This window comes from Thunnus thynnus, chromosome 21 (genome assembly GCF_963924715.1).
Source record: "Thunnus thynnus chromosome 21, fThuThy2.1, whole genome shotgun sequence".
NCBI lineage: Eukaryota > Metazoa > Chordata > Actinopteri > Scombriformes > Scombridae > Thunnus > Thunnus thynnus.
Window position 1 is genome coordinate 15479759 of NC_089537.1, and position 16197 is coordinate 15495955.

At 41.5% G+C, this 16197-nt stretch overlaps 1 protein-coding gene across 2 annotated transcripts; it reads left to right on the forward strand.

Moving 5' to 3' along the window:
- Window positions 1-241: 241 nt before the first annotated feature.
- oplah (5-oxoprolinase, ATP-hydrolysing) lies at window positions 242-15155 on the forward strand. Of its 2 annotated transcripts, XM_067578443.1 has the most exons (29): window positions 242-352; window positions 942-1121; window positions 2120-2330; window positions 2823-3014; window positions 3631-3745; window positions 5010-5133; window positions 5819-6014; window positions 6443-6608; window positions 6882-7020; window positions 7595-7662; window positions 8251-8426; window positions 8538-8678; window positions 8822-8934; window positions 9129-9299; window positions 9498-9635; window positions 9918-10056; window positions 10171-10283; window positions 10617-10768; window positions 10987-11147; window positions 11247-11348; window positions 11468-11642; window positions 12143-12327; window positions 12434-12580; window positions 12729-12863; window positions 13076-13225; window positions 13327-13484; window positions 13593-13753; window positions 13859-13956; window positions 14274-15155. In XM_067578443.1, the coding sequence occupies exons 3-29, from the start codon at window positions 2160-2162 to the stop codon at window positions 14424-14426; spliced, it is 3939 nt and encodes a 1312-aa protein (XP_067434544.1). In that variant the 5' UTR covers window positions 242-352; window positions 942-1121; window positions 2120-2159; the 3' UTR covers window positions 14427-15155. The 2 variants fall into 2 exon arrangements, with proteins under 2 accessions (XP_067434544.1, XP_067434543.1); XM_067578442.1 differs by lacking the exon at window positions 242-352 and having other exon boundaries at window positions 541-1121.
- The last annotated feature ends 1042 nt before the right edge of the window (window positions 15156-16197 follow it).

Below are 16197 nucleotides of genomic sequence, written 5' to 3' on the forward strand. Positions count from 1 at the left end.
AATGAAACATAAATGAACTATGAAAAAGACTGAAAATACGACTAATTAAAGGATTAAGTGGCATCTAGTGGTGAGATTACAGATTGCAATCAACTGAATACCCCTTCCCTCACACTCCCCTTTCAAGCGTGTAGGAGAACCTACGGTGGCCACGAAACTCGTGAAAAACGCAAAAGGCCCTCTCCAGAGCCAGTGTTTGGTTTGTCCTTTCTGGGTTACTGTTGAAACATGGCGGGCTCCGTAGAAGAGGACCCGCTCCATGGATGTATTTTAAGAGCATCCATGACCCGCTCCCCATGTAGATCATGGATGTATAATGAGCATGATGTAGATTTAAAGGGCTGATTCCAAGGTAACGAAAACACAACAATTCTTATTTTCAGGTGATTATACACTAATTAAAACATACTTATGAATATTATATTCCATCTCTGCAAAGTCTGTTCATTATTTTAAAATGTATTGATTGATTAATCTATTTATTCATGTAATTTTTTTTAAATCGCCTAACGTTAATTATTTAGTAAACATTGAACACTTTGGGCCTCCATACACTTCCGGTTGTGAATTTCTGAAATCAAACTTTTTGATGCTTTTTATAATCAGCATTTTTTTTTAGCCATCCAATATATTTAAGTTACATTATATAATTACCTACATATATACTCGTTATTATAACGCGCTACATTGAAAGCATACCTTAGTGTACATTACCAGTAGTCTATTTTTATATTCATACTAAAGCTAATTTATGTTACTCGCAGTCTATTTCAGTCGTCTTGTTGTTTCATTTAAAGAAAGTCACCTATTTTCGAGCACATTTAGTGGCCCATTTAAAATCGATATTCTCACCTGACACAGCTGCCTCACTAAAAAGAGAACTATTATTATACCAGTCACACCACTGGCTGCTCATTCAAAAAGAGCTGCTCAAATGTCAGACCACAGGCTTCTTACAGGGGGGAGGAGTTAAACCCCAGACAAACCCGCAGCATAAACCAACTCGGCTATGTGGTTGTTCGTGTCCTACCGAGAGCGATCCGAGAGTTGACGGTAGGAGGATCTGACAGACACCGGATTATCAAAGATTAACACAGTGACTGTGCAGCATCGGCGGACAGGTGAGTAAAGATGCCGGTACGGTCGCTGTCTCTTCAAATCCTTATTGCTTCTGCATGGTTGAGGATATGCATGCTTCCATGCACACAGACAGTGAATGGGCTGTAGCTACAGCATGCACACAGCCGCTGAGTCGGGTTGGAGCCTTAACAATTTGTTTAAAGGTTGTTTCGGTCGCTTTGAGATAATGCAGTGTTCCTCATTTATCCCCAGCCATCGCTTGTTGTCTCTCGTAGCCCAAATATTACTCAATTCCTGCTCAGTCCTCATGTTTATGATAGTTTTATCTTACTTAATGGTGCCCGGAATGATCAGAGATAATCCTGCAGGCTTCCCCTTGGATTTGCATGTTTTCATGTGATGCAATATTCCTTTAAAATTTCATCGCCCTGCTGCAGTTTTGTTCTTTGTGGAAAATTTTTGTTTTTAAAGTCACAGCAGCCTGTCACCTGACCCTTGTTTGCAAACAATAGTGTCTACACATGTAATCCTGTGACCTTTAAATAGACTTAATAACATGTTTAAACTCAATTCTGAGATGTTTCGTTAAAGAAAATGCTGAAAACCTACATAAATATGTGATAGTGAAGCCGAGTTAAAATGCCAAATGATTTACAAAAATATTAGCATAAGCTGTGGAGTTTAGATGCATCTTTAGTGTTGTAAATGTACAGATTACTGAGAAATGTGTATGTGAGTGTGTTGTAAGCAGCAAAATTAAAGGAGCGATGGCTTATATAAGCTTTGTGGTGGCCTAACAGATACCACCACATTGGGAAAACAATGGTCCCAGACTGAATTCCTGAAAGAGATGATAGATTAGAAATGCAGGCAGAGAGAGAGGATCATAACAAATGCAATGTATCTGTGCAACTGTGTTGATTTTGTGAATGAAAAGTGTTTCTCCTCCCTCCCTTCACTTTCAAGCAGTATCTCACCTGTTCCCTTATCACTACAGTGTTTGTTACAGAGCCGATAATCTCCCCCTCTCTGTCTCCAGTTAGTCACAGATTCAGAAGCAGCTTTTTTCTCTCTTCACCATGGCTGAGACTAAGGGGAAATTCGACTTTGCCATCGACCGGGGTGGCACCTTCACCGATGTATTTGCCCGGCTTCCTGATGGCCGTGAGAGAGTCCTGAAACTACTGTCCCGCGACCCCCAGAACTACAAAGACGCTCCCACTGAGGGGATCCGCAGAGTCCTGGAAGAGGTAACATGATGGGATAGATGGATGGATGGATAGATGTATTAATACATACTGTACTTCTCTGATATATTAGCAAGCACTTTTTTAGTTTACATTACGTTTATACAAAGAGTTTTGTGGGATTAGAGGTCAGGACATTAAGAAATACAGGTGGAGGTAGCCTGAAGTCTTAAATGTTATGTTACTGGAGGTAAAAGGCTGGATTTGGATTGAAAACGTGTATTAGATGCCCTTCACTCACACACTAACACAGAGTAAGTGTGGTTGAGATTTTCAAGAGAGCTGTCTTGATTTGAGCGTCTCAAATCCCAAACTATGCCCAAATGAATTTTTAGATAATCAGACAGTATGAGAGCAGATAAAACATGTCTGCAAACACAATCAGACAACTATAGAAAGAGACGCCATATTATGTAATATCATATAATATCATGTCATACAGTTACATCATCTGTATTGACTGTATATGACATATTTCTGTGCATTTCTTCTCAGGAAACAGGCCGCGTCTTTCCTCGCGAACAGCCCGTAGACACCTCTCTGATTGGCTGGATCAGAATGGGCACAACGGTGGCTACCAACGCTCTGCTAGAGAGAGAGGGAGAGAGGACCGTTCTGCTGGTCACGAAGGGCTTCAAGGACTTACTGCACATTGGCACACAGGCCAGGCCAAAGCTGTTTGATTTGGTTTGTAATGCTTGTTTTCTTAAACCGTTAAGATATACATACAGGTGAAAAAGTACACAAATTAATTACTTGACCCTGAGTAGCCACTCACAAACACACACTAATAGCTCATCATCATTATGCCTTTTTGGCTGTAGCCTATGTGGTGTTCATGAATATCCTTGGCACAGAGCTAATGCCCGCTCAAGGTTTAGTCATTATCTCCTGTTAGAGAGACAGGGGTGAGGTCTTGGAATTTGCACCAAGACCAGTGTACCATTAATGGTTTAAGTGGTCACTTATCTGTGAAGCTACAGAGCAAACTGTCAGAAATGCCGCGGAAGAAAATGTTAGATAGAATGACGCTGTCTGTTATTCTCCTATAAACTTTCTTTGGTTTATTTTAAGTGCTATTCACATACAGTAGAGCTAAACTATATCTATATGACAAACACATGGAAGTTTACCCTGATCACTGACTTCGTTACTGTCATGCTGACATCATTTGGTATGCATGTTGCAATATGTTATTCTCATTCTTATCTGTATGTCATTGGCATGTGCTATTTGTCAGATGCTTTTCTTATCAGTGCACCTGCTCTGAATTTACATAACGTATGGGTGTCTTTGCATTCAGGAGGTGGCAGTGCCTGAAGTGCTGTATGAGGAGGTAATAGAGGTCGATGAGAGAGTCGTCCTCCAGCAAGATGGCTGCCAGCTGCCTAGGAAAGATCCCAAACGTGTTGTCACAGGTGTGAAACAAAACTATTTGTGCCCATTTTTTAAGTGTGGTAATACTAATGCTGATAATCAGCATTAGTATATTCTGGGGCTCTACTGGAATATCTTTGCATGGTTTACATTTCAAAAGTTAATCTTACACTGGCCCTTAATGCAGCCCCTCAGTTCAGCCTCTGTTTGAAACAGGCCGTTTTAGCTCTTGAAGAGCCCCTACCGATGAGCCCACTCCAATCGGCCAGCCCCAGAGGCTACATAAATAAACAATGGAACAACCTTAGCAACACTGGCTACGGAACAGCCAGCCAGTTGAAGCCCTGGATTTTGACTTGAAAGTGGCATTTTTCACCTCAAGTTTTGGAACTTTGACCATGTTAAACACAGACATCTGACATTATAACAGTATATAAATGACTGATCAATCACAAAAAACATGATATGTCCCCTTTAAAGTTTTGGTCAGAACCCTAAATGAGCCACAGACCCATTCACTTGACTCTATGAATGGCAACGTCAGTCTGATGGTCGGTCCATCACTTTGGTCCAGATTGAAATATCAGTTTGTACGTATATAAATTTTGCACGTATATCCATGGTGCACAGTGGATGAATCCCTCTGACTTTTTATCAGGTCAAAAATATTTATAACCACGTACCTGCAAAGTAATGACATTCCCATCAGCGTCAGCTGTGCTTTGTGTTTAGTGCTAATTAGCAAATGTTAGCATTCAAAAAATGCTTAACTCAGCTGGTAAACATTAAACCTACATTAGCAATGTTAGCATTGTCACAGAGAGCATTTTAGCATGTTAATGTTAGCATTCATTTCAAAGCACCACTATGCCTAAGTATAGCCTAAATAGTATAGCTAGTAGAACTGCTGTCATGGCTGAGGACTAACTAATTCTTGTTTTACTACTAATACTTGCTCATTTATTTTCATTTTGTTTGAGTCAATATATATCATATGAACATATACATATTTTTTTACGCATATTTTTTGTCAACTCAAAAAGTCAAAACCCCGTCTTTTCTATCTTTTTCCCTCAATTGTACTTCCTTGAGTTCTCCATTCTATCATTCAATATCTCTTCCAAATTCTGTCAGAGGTTACAGAAATACCACAAACAAAATACACTGTATATTTGGTTGGGAATGTAGGAATGTAATCCACTGACACACACATGGTAAACTGCTTTGGATGAGAGCATTGACTGAATACTTTACATTATTTGAGATAATCCTGATAATCTCTGTGTGTGTGCTGGTGTTCCTCAGGCAGCACAGGGGATTCTCTGGAGGTGTGGAGGGAGCTCAATCTGGAGCGCGTGGAGAAAGACCTGAGAGGAGTTCTGTCCCGCGGGATCACCAGTCTGGCTGTACTTCTGCTGCACTCATACACGTCAGTACAGCTTGTTTCTGTACTTTTCAGCATGGAGCCATATTTGCTCAAACTCCTAATCTCATCTCTTCTCTCTATTATCTCTCTTTGTTAATCCCTTTTTCCTTCTCTCACAATCTCCATGCATGGGACAGATATTATTAATTATTTTTACTGCCACTTTACTACTTACTTATAGTACTCTCTTGTTTTTCTTCTCTCACTGTCTCTGTGGGAGCAGTGTTATGTACACTGTACATGTCAGAGGTGTCTGGTGTCCAGTAGCCTTTTTTCTACTGTGTGTGCAACCCATGTGATTTACTGGGTGGAAGTTCATGGTTTTCTTCCCATCTCTTCTCTCTTAACTTCAAGTCTATTCCCAGTTGTTCCTTGAAATCCATTCACATTTGAAGAAACTACCTCTGGTTTCTAGTAGTGAAAGTTATCAAATCAGCTTGATTCAATTGAAATGTGTTCAAGAAATCAGCAGTTGACCAACATTTTAGCGTCCTGTTGCATATTACAGACAAAGCACACATGCTTTTCTTTCCAATAGAAAAAGGAAGAAGGTGGTTTTGAGGCTTTTAAGTGATTACACAAACACAATATACTGTGCAGCAGCAGTGAAATTGCATAAGAGCTATACTGTATATTTGACTTGCATTCCAGCTCCACCACATTCCTCTCCCCCTCTCTCCCCTCTCAGATGGTCTGACCATGAGAAAGCAGTGGGTGCCCTAGCGCGTCGTCTGGGCTTCACCCAGGTGTCTTTGTCCAGCGAGGTCATGCCCATGGTGCGGGCAGTTCCTCGGGGTTACACCGTCTGCGCCGACGCCTACCTCACACCCAAAATCCGGCAGTATTTAAAGGGCTTCACCTCTGGGTTCAAGGGTGCCCTGAAGGTGTGTCCTGTGTTTTTTTTCTCACATCAGTATGTGTGTTGCTTTCTCAAGTGCTTAGTCTACTATGGAGGTATAAATTAGGTCATTCATGCTCTAGGCCATGCAGAACACAGACATGATTTTCCAGATATTCCAGTAGCTCTGTAGTGACGGTTTAAAAAGTGGACGAGTGAGGGAAATTATCCTTTTACCTACTGGAAAACTAAAACCATTATTTGCCACAATACTTTTTTAAAATCAACATTTATTATCCTTTTTAACAGAAAAAATACAATTTTGCATACAGAGTCAGATATGTGATTTTGAGGTTTAAAACTACTTTAATATCTTAGTTCACATTTTTTTGTAGTAGTGGCCATATAGCTTTTATATATGACTTAATTACATCTGACTGTTAATGATGATCTCCTTTTTCCCTGTGTCCTCAGGATGTGGACGTGCTGTTCATGCAGTCAGATGGAGGTCTGACTCCCATGGAGCAGTTCTGCGGTTCACGGGCCATTCTGTCCGGCCCTGCAGGAGGTGTGGTTGGATACGCCATCACTTCATACAGCCAGATGGAGAAAAAACCTGTGATTGGCTTTGACATGGGTGGTGAGTCAGGGGAAACGTGGAGGGAGTAAGTTTAGCACCTTGAACAAACGGCAAGTACACAGACTGTGGGAGTAACTTCCTGGTATTGTTTTGTACTTCTTTTTTGCACAGTCTTAAACTTATTACATGTAAAAGTTTCTTTATTTCTGACTTATTTTTACACAATCTTTACAAATGATATTAAGCACATAAATTTAATTACATCTGGAGAAACTTTTTTAGACTTCATGCTTCTCGTCCTTCTGACTCCTTCAGTGTTGTCTTTCCCTCCAGGAACATCCACTGATGTGAGTCGGTATGCTGGCCAGTATGAACATGTGTTTGAGGCTACCACAGCCGGGGTCACCCTGCAAGCACCTCAACTGGACATCAACACTGTGGCTGCAGGCGGAGGGTCAAGACTCTTCTTCAGGTCTGTCAGCGAATCAACATCACTCACATTGCTCTTGAATATTCAAAACTAAATTTCACAGTGATTCATATTACAAAAAAAGCATGCATTAGTGTCAGCATGCAAGTAAAGTGGCAGTATTGTTAAGAGTTAATTTCATTTTTGAACTTCATCAAAAAGAGTGAACATTTCCCAGTAGCAGTTTTTATCACTGACCACATAATTTATGCGTATGTCTTGGTTCCAGTAGATCATTTACTCAGTGGAGCACTTGTAAAGGTTGGAATGTAAAGGAACAGCCTTTAATTGAAAGACCTTGTGTGTCTGAAAAGTTGGACAACAAATTAAGAAATTTAAAGTATTATATCAATCTTTTCAGAATAATGAAGCTTTGAAAGTTTGAGATTTGATGTAATCTTGCTAAGATTCTGGTCATGTACTCTCACAGACACAGTTCTCTTTCTGTTTCTCTGATTTTGGCTGTTTTTAATAGAACTCTATTAATTAGATTTGTATATTCAATTATTTACTTAAAACTCTTTTATGCTCTTTTTTCCTGTTCTCCTTTCTCTGTTTTCTCTTCTTCTTTTCTCAGATCAGGGATGTTTGTGGTTGGACCAGAATCTGCAGGTGCACATCCGGGACCGGCCTGCTACAGAAAAGGTAACAGACTTATTGTGTTTTTAACACCATTCCTCACCTTTTCCTTTATTTCTGTTTTACCTTTTCAAGTTTAGCTTCTTTGGTAGATGGTAAATCATACATTTCTAGCTCACATTTTTCACCCTCAGTGGTTTCACCCTCACTCTTTAAATCATTCTCATTAATGCATCTGTCTGTCAGACAAAAATCCCAGGATTTGTGTGTTCTGATGTCCCTTTCCCTTCCCCCTTCCCTGAGTTGGTAATCGGGTTCAGCTGTGTGAGGGCTGTAAATTGGCACAACTCCAAGCTTCAGATGATATAACTCGGGCTTGCCTCATAGCTCTCAGTTGGAGCTGTAACTTGTGCTCTTTATTGTTGATGTTCCCTGTGGGAAAGTTGGGCAGTGGCTGGCTTCATTCTCTACAACATGGTCTCCCGTTCCTCTCTACAGTTCTACTTGCACATTTCTCAGGCATTCACAATACTCATAAAATATGTTAACAAGATTGAAACACTAAATGGAGCATCATGCACAAAAACAGTCTTTTAAATATATGCACATGACTATGGAAAAACATAATATTGATTCCCTGTTGGATTTTCCTAGGTGGTCCTCTGACTGTGACCGATGCTAACTTAGCCTTGGGTCGCCTCCTGCCTTCCTTCTTCCCAAAGATCTTTGGGCCCGGAGAAAACGAACCACTGTCCTTAGAGGAGACCATGAAGCATTTCCGTCATCTGAGCCAAGAGATCAACCACTTCCTGTCTTCTAACCAATCACAGGCACTAATACTTACAGACATATTCTATATTAAGAGTTCTAATTGTCTTAATAATTATGTAAGGGAGTATTAATTATAACTGGCAAGTCATTTTTTGTGTGTTCATTTGCAGGTTGGTGCAAATGGCGCCCACCACTCACACAACAGCACGTTGCCAAACAACCAATCACAGATGAGTGTGGAAGAGGTTGCCATGGGGTTCATTCGTGTTGCGAATGAGGCTATGTGCCGGCCAATCAGAGCTCTGACACAGGTAATTTGGATATTGAAGCCGTAGTTCTAGCTTGATAAAAAAGTAACACTGTATGTCTTTAGATTTGTGGCTGTTAAATGTGTTGAACATTTAAAATCATGATTTTGTCTCTTTCCCTTCTCCAACCTCCCATACCTTGATAGGCTAAGGGCCATGATACATCTCAACATGTGCTGGCATGTTTCGGGGGGGCAGGTGGCCAACATGCATGTGCTATTGCCAGAGCCCTAGGGATGAAGACTGTATTTATACATAAGTAAGGTTGATAGATTGTGTTTATGTGTTGTATGCATGTGGCTGGGAGAGAGAGTGTGTATCTAACACGCACAGAAATACAGTATAACAGGTCATTTAAAATTGCACAATGGTCGTAGCAGCTCCTTTTCTTTTATCTGTTCATTTACAACAGTAGCATAATCCATATTGATGTAATGTGTGTTTGTGTCCTAGGTACAGCGGCGTGCTGTCGGCCTATGGTCTGGCTCTAGCGGACGTGGTGGAGGAGGTGCAGGAGCCGTGCTCGCTGCAGTACGAGCAGAACTCTTTCACTGAGCTCAACCGCAGGGTGGAGCAGCTCTCAAAACGCTGCCACGATACACTGTGCGCACGCGGATTCACCAGGTCAGCACCAACACATATCACATGCTCATGCTAACCTCATGCCTCACCAGGTGTTTGTTGTCTACCACGATATATACAAAAAAAATACCATGTTGATTTTCCCATTGAAATACCAGTAATGTTACATTGTTTGAACAATCTTTGTAGAAGACAAAAGTGCACCAGACTAAAGCAGTTTTGTGTTTCTTGTCCTCTCAGCGGTCAGATTACCACTGAGATTTTCCTCCACCTGCGTTACAAGGGCACAGACTGCGCTCTCATGGTTACCGCCGCCGATCACCCCAGCAATGCCCGGTCCTGTCGAGCCGGCGACTTCCACAGCGCCTTCACTGAACGGTTAGCTCTTTGTTAACGCATTTGTCTGTTTGATTGTTTCAACCATGTTTTCACTTATGAGTAGATTAGATGGCAGTTTACTCTTCTCTCCGCCTATTTTTATTCTATTTACACTGTATAAGCAAACACAACATCAGGTTAATGTGTCCTTTCTCCATAAGAGATAAGCTTGGTAAACTTTGGAGCGGAGATTTGTTTACACTTCTCATGTTTTCTTATGTTCCCTCTAACCTGTACATTTCTTTCTCAAACCCCTCCTCTGTTCTTTTTTTTCCTTTCCAGGTATCTGAAAGAGTTCGGCTTCACCATCCCAGACAGACCTATCATGGTCGATGACATCAGAGTGAGGGGTTGTGGCAAATCTGGTATCAAATCAGTGTATAAAACAAAGATGGGACAAGGACAGGCCAAACCTGTCATGGTAAATGAACACACACACATATGCACACAATTGTACAACTCGGAACAAAACAGAAGTTGATAGTCTGAAAAGTTATTTTATGACATAATTTGTCATCTCTGTTCTTCACTGTAGATGACAAAGTGTTACTTTGAGGATGGTTACCTTGACACCGCTGTGTATCTATGGGAGGAGCTGCCGTGTGGTCACAGCATCCAGGGACCAGCCATCATCATTGACAAGAACAGGCAGGAATTTTACACTTACTACCATTACTACCTTTCATATGTATATCTTTTGTCATTATAGTATTGATGCTTAATTTATCTAATACTTTTTTGTTTTTAAAATTCCAGATGTTAAAATCTGTTAAATATGGTTAAATGCTGCCTGTTTTGTTGCGTTGTTGCTTTTCCAATGTGAAATTTTTGTGGACATGAACACATATTCTGCTACCTTTTACTTTTAAAGTAAACCCGGTCTTAATTTAGGTCTTTAAATGCTTTCAAAAATCAGTAATACTGTATTAAACCTGTATAAACATCTGTTCTTCTATAATTTGTATTTTTTTTCTCCTTTAGCACCATCCTGGTGGAGCCGTGCTGTGAGGCCTGTCTGACAGAAGGGGGCGACGTGTGCATGACTGTAGGCTCTGACCCTCACTGTGCACTGGGCACAGAGCTCAACACTGTGCAGCTTTCCATCTTCTCTCACCGCTTCATGAGCATAGCAGGTCAGTGAATGTACAGCTACAGAGAAAATGGGATGGAGAGCGAAGAATTGGGGAGAATGAGGAAAGAGCAAAGAGATTGGTTGATTTAAATTATTGGGTTTAAAAGAAGTGTTCTCTTTCTTCACTATAAGTTTTTAGTTTCATATTTTACTGCTTGTCCTTTCCTTTAACGTGTCTATCAGCCTGCTCAGTTCTGCTCCATCTTTCCCCGTCTACAGAACAGATGGGCAGAGTTCTCCAAAGAACCTCCATCTCCACCAACATCAAGGAACGTCTTGACTTCTCCTGTGCTGTGTTTGGACCAGACGGCGGTCTGGTGTCCAACGCACCACACATCCCTGTCCACCTGGGTGCCATGCAAGAGACTGTCCAGTACCAGGTGAGGGATGTGTAGGTGTGTTTGTGTTTTTCTGAGTGTAGATATGTCACTGAAGCAACACAGACAGAGTGAATAAAAGTATATGCTTCTTATCTGCAGATAAGATCACTGCAAGGCAATCTGAAAGAAGGAGATGTGATTCTGAGTAACCACCCGTGTGCCGGAGGAAGCCACCTCCCAGACCTCACAGTCATCACACCAGTCAGTCTGTCAAGCTATTATTCAGCATCCTTGTTCTCCTTAATGTCACTGGTTTCTTTTTCTTATACACCTCTCCTGTCCTTTTCTAACTCGATCTCATTCCCTCCTTTTCATCCCAGGTGTTTAGAAAAGGGGTGAGCAGTCCAGTGTTCTTTGTAGCCAGCAGGGGGCACCATGCTGACATTGGAGGCATCACTCCGGGCTCCATGCCCCCTCACTCCACCTCCCTTCAACAGGAGGGCGCTGTCTTTATTTCCTTTAAACTTGTCACCGGTGGGGTCTTCCAGGAAGAGGGTAAGACAGGAGGAGATCAGGCCCCTAAGAAGTGTGCCAGGCTTTGAGGCCAATTTGGCATTTTTCCCACACACAATCATGTGAAAAGGAACTGTAAAACAGCCCACCCAGAATAACTCATTTCACTATCAGACTTTGATCCATTCGGTCCGATCACATTTGGAAAGTCTAGAAGAGCCGCACGATCCAGACAAAGTTTTGTCAAATAACAATAACAAATAACAAATAGCTCATACTTATTACAACTGCCAACCATTTTCCAAAGCATACCATAAATGTTTAGCATGATTATCAACCTTCCCTGGCAGGAAAACTTACAAAACTACCAGTGTGCTCCTGCATGGAGAGCTCACAGAATCATTGTTTTGAGTCAACATGTGCTGAGCATTTTTAGTCTGTCTTCTTTAACATTCACGTCACTTTCATCCTTCTTTCTTCCCATAATGATCTTGTTTGTCCCTCTTCTCCCTGCTGCATTCTTCCCTCGGCTTCTCTATCAGCTGTAACTGAAGCCCTGATGGCTCCGGCCCAGTACCCAAACTGCTCTGGGACTCGTAATCTCCATGACAACCTGTCAGACCTGCGGGCTCAGGTGGCAGCCAATCAGAGAGGCAGCCAGCTGGTGGGGGAGTTGATTGACAGCTATGGGCTGGCTGTGGTCCAGGCGTACATGGGGTACATTCAGGTAACCGTGGCTGCAAGTGAAACAATATGAAAGAAAAGCAAAAATATTGTATTTCTGAGAAGTAGTGATAGTAAGAATCACAGCCTGCGTGACCTTTGTGTTTCAGAGTAATGCAGAGCTGGCAGTGAGGGATATGCTGAGAGACTTTGCACATCGTCGACGGCAACAGACAGGCGCCTTGGAGGTGGAGTCGGAGGATTTCATGGATGATGGGACGCCAATCAAACTGCGGGTCCAGATTAATGAAGAAGAGGTGTGCACGGAGAATCTCGTTGTTTAGTAAATAATCCTGACATTTTGTCACGCACAAACCCAGAATATAAATATTACAAACTTGCTTTAACAAGAGGTCAACTCATTACTTACATGTAATAAAATGTAAAAAACCTCCATCACCACAGGGCAGTGCGGTGTTTGACTTCACAGAGACAGGGACAGAGGTTTGGGGGAACTGCAATGCTCCTCGGGCCATCACCCTCTCTGCCCTCATCTACTGTCTGCGCTGCATGGTGGGACAGGAGATCCCCCTCAATCAGGTGAAGATGGTTATTCTAGGAAGTTTATTCTAGATGGGGTTTAAGTTATTTGTAAGGTTTGACTTTGTGTTTTTTGGCAGGCAAGCTCATAGCAGCTTTGGGACACCAGATGCTTTTAACACACAGGAAAATCCTTGTACTTAAAAACACATTTAAAAAAAATGTTAATATTCATGGTTTTATTAATCAGTTTTTCCCTTTTTTACATTCAGGGCTGTCTTGCACCAATCAAAGTCATCATCCCCCCGGGCTCAATCCTCCAGCCTTCCCAGAATGCAGCTGTGGTTGGAGGAAATGTACTCACATCCCAGAGAGTGGTTGACGTCATTTTTAAGGCGTTCGAGGTGTGCGCCGCCTCGCAGGTGAGAAAGTAGGGGGGGGAAAGTGGGCCAACATGTCTCTGTGTGCATGAATGTAGTTCTACTTGTGTTGCCTGCTAATTTGTTGGCATTGTTTTTATCAGGGCTGCATGAACAACATTTCGTTTGGCAGTGAGAAGATCGGTTACTATGAGACAGTTGCCGGGGGAGCTGGGGCGGGGCCAGGCTGGACTGGGCGCAGTGGAGTTCACAGTCACATGACCAACACCCGCATCACTGACCCGGAGATTCTAGAGAAGAGGTGAGACATAAGATTTAAAACAACAAAGGTGCTAATTGTAAAGCCTTTGATTATAATACTTTTTGTAATCTGTATGTTTCTGCTTGCTGCTGTTTGTCTGGTGTTCAGGTATCCAGTAATTTTGGAGCAGTTCTCCCTGCGGCCGGGCTCAGGAGGTGCAGGGAAATACTGCGGTGGAGACGGTGTGATTCGGAAACTGATGTTCAGGGACCACGTGGTTCTGTCTGTACTGACTGAGAGGCGATCCACCCGCCCGTACGGCCTCCAGGGTAAACCGTCAACCTTTGAACGTCTCTACAACACTCCTCAGCAGTCAGTGACCAGTGGCCTCTTTTCTTCTACTGTTTATACTGTCTTTTCTCTCTGCTGGTCAGGGGGTGAGGATGGTGCTGCAGGGCTGAACCTGCTTCACAGAGCAGACGGTAGAGTCCTCAACCTTGGAGCCAAGACCAGCATCAGCATTCAGCCCGGGGTAAGACTGCACAATATGTGTGTGTGTGAACAAACCGCTATCAAGAATACCCGTAATAATGCTTTATTTTTTAATTAACTGGATTTTTTTTGCAATTGCATGAAAAAGTTATGTATTCTAATTACATGATTTCATTCTAAAATGCTAATGATACATACATATTGTAAGTTATTTTGGGTCAAAAACTCAGCAAGGTACCATTAAGTTAAATTTAATGTTTAAAATGTATCTCCGGCTTCCTGGTTTTCATAAAAGTTACTATAACCTGATGTTTTGTCAGCTATATTCACTCTTTCTCTGTGTGTCTCCCTCTACAGGACATGTTCTGCCTGTACACCCCCGGAGGAGGAGGACATGGAGTGGAAGAGGAATCAAATAGAAGACCCCAGACTAAGCGCAGGCGCTTGAATGAGACTTTCCCTGAGAGAGGCAGCGTCTTTGAATACCGAATGGCACAAGAGGGAGTGTGAGAAAAGATGAGAGAAAAAGGGAGAGTGAACAGACAAGTCAGAAGTAAGAGGAGAGGGAGAGAGGTGGGAACTCAAGCAGAGTGACAGATGGAAATGCTGGAGTTGAAGATGAACAAGGAAAAAAATCATAGTTATACTGTGAGAAATAAGAAGCACTTGTTTAAGTGAGAAGGGAAAACAACATTTTAAGCCTAGAGATAGGCAAGCAACTAACAGTTTCTACTCACATTGTTTTTAGATAATACTGTTTTGCAGTATCTGGTGCTAACAGATATTCAGTAGACATTTAACACAAAGAGATGTCATCTTTTATCAGGGTTTATGAAAAACAGGCTGTGCCGCACTAGCAGGCCACGTGACTCACCAGTAGTAGCTCAGGTTAAAGTGTCAATGAAATTTGTTTCTCAGTTAAACTTAATATTCCACTTGTTAGTCGCAATATTTTTCATATCACTAGCCAAGAAAACTCTGAGTAACCCTTAGCAAATCTTGCAGCACCATTTTGATAACACATATTCCAGTGTGCATTTCATTTTCTGGAGATATACTGTATGTATTTTCCTGATTAAACTTTTTTTTTTTTAATTAGTTCTAGTCTAACTGTTCAGGATAAAGCCAACCATGTGAAGCTGCTAATCTGTTTTAACCGGAAAAACCACTTATCTAACACTAGTATTTGATGGTGTGGTTATTTTAACAGAGCAGACAAATAAACCTCATTTCTGCTAATGAGACTGACCTTTTTTCCCTTCAAATCATATCCTTCAAGAGAATAGTAGTTTTCAATTCATAGTTTTTGGGGTGTTGGACAGGAATCCATTAATACAACACATTGAATTAATAAAAATTCTGTGAAATATGTGCTTTTATTTTAGATTTATTTATCAAATTGGAAAGCAGAACTGTATGAGCATGATTTGGGACATCACAACTAGTTTGAAAGCCAATTTTGGTCCAGTGTGCAAGTCACGCAAGTGTGATGTGGAAACTTGAAGCTTATAGTGCACATACACTGAGAATAGACTTTTCAGTGAAATAGGAGACATCTTGTGTCCATCAGTAAAACGTTTGAAATGAAAAATATTTGCATATTCATAGCTTCTGTCATGTTTAATTAAGAGAGAGGAGTTTTTTTAACTAATTAACTGAACTTTTTGTGGAAATAATTTATTGGACACAAATTATTATTCAAAGCAGAGTATTTTTACATATCTTAAGACATGTCTGGACAGAATCTTTAAACACTTTGAATACTTGTCTGGTCATGTTTCCCATGAACATTGATTTAGCTCATTTAAAGTTATTTCTCAATGGGGAAATAACTTCAATTTAAACTTTACTGCCTCCAAGTGTTTGGAAAATACACAACACATACTGTACACTGCAAATGAGTTATTGGTCATTTAGGGACTTGCAACAATAAGAAAAATGTGCAACTTAATAGAATGTGAAAACCAGTCATACATGCAAATTCATGAGAGGGAGTGTGATACAACCCAGAATGTTTTGTGTGTGTGTGTTTGGGGGAAGGGGGAATGTCCCAAGTGGAATCCCCCTCCTCCAGTCTTTGAGCCAGGAATGATCTGGGAGCATCGGAGGAAGGATGGTGAAGGAGTGCAGGCATGCGTAGGCAGCTGATAAAGAGATAGCGGCCACTGCGGTGGAAGCAGCAGGAGGCTGACGGCTGCTGGACTGTTGATGTAAATCAGCTGACTGTATGTGTGTGTGTTTGTATGTGTGTTCTGGAAACTCCAATAGAGTGGCCATGGGC

What these genes read in the sequence shown, in the direction of transcription:
- oplah (XM_067578443.1), top strand. Translation starts at nt 2,160, where the DNA reads ATGGCTGAGACTAAGGGGAAATTCGACTTTGCCATCGACCGGGGTGGC. An exon ending in ACCTCACAGTCATCACACCA is followed by an intron (nt 11,349 to 11,467) that starts GTCAGTCTGTCA and finishes TTTTCATCCCAG; the next exon opens with GTGTTTAGAAAAGGGGTGAG. An exon ending in TCCAGATTAATGAAGAAGAG is followed by an intron (nt 12,581 to 12,728) that starts GTGTGCACGGAG and finishes CCATCACCACAG; the next exon opens with GGCAGTGCGGTGTTTGACTT.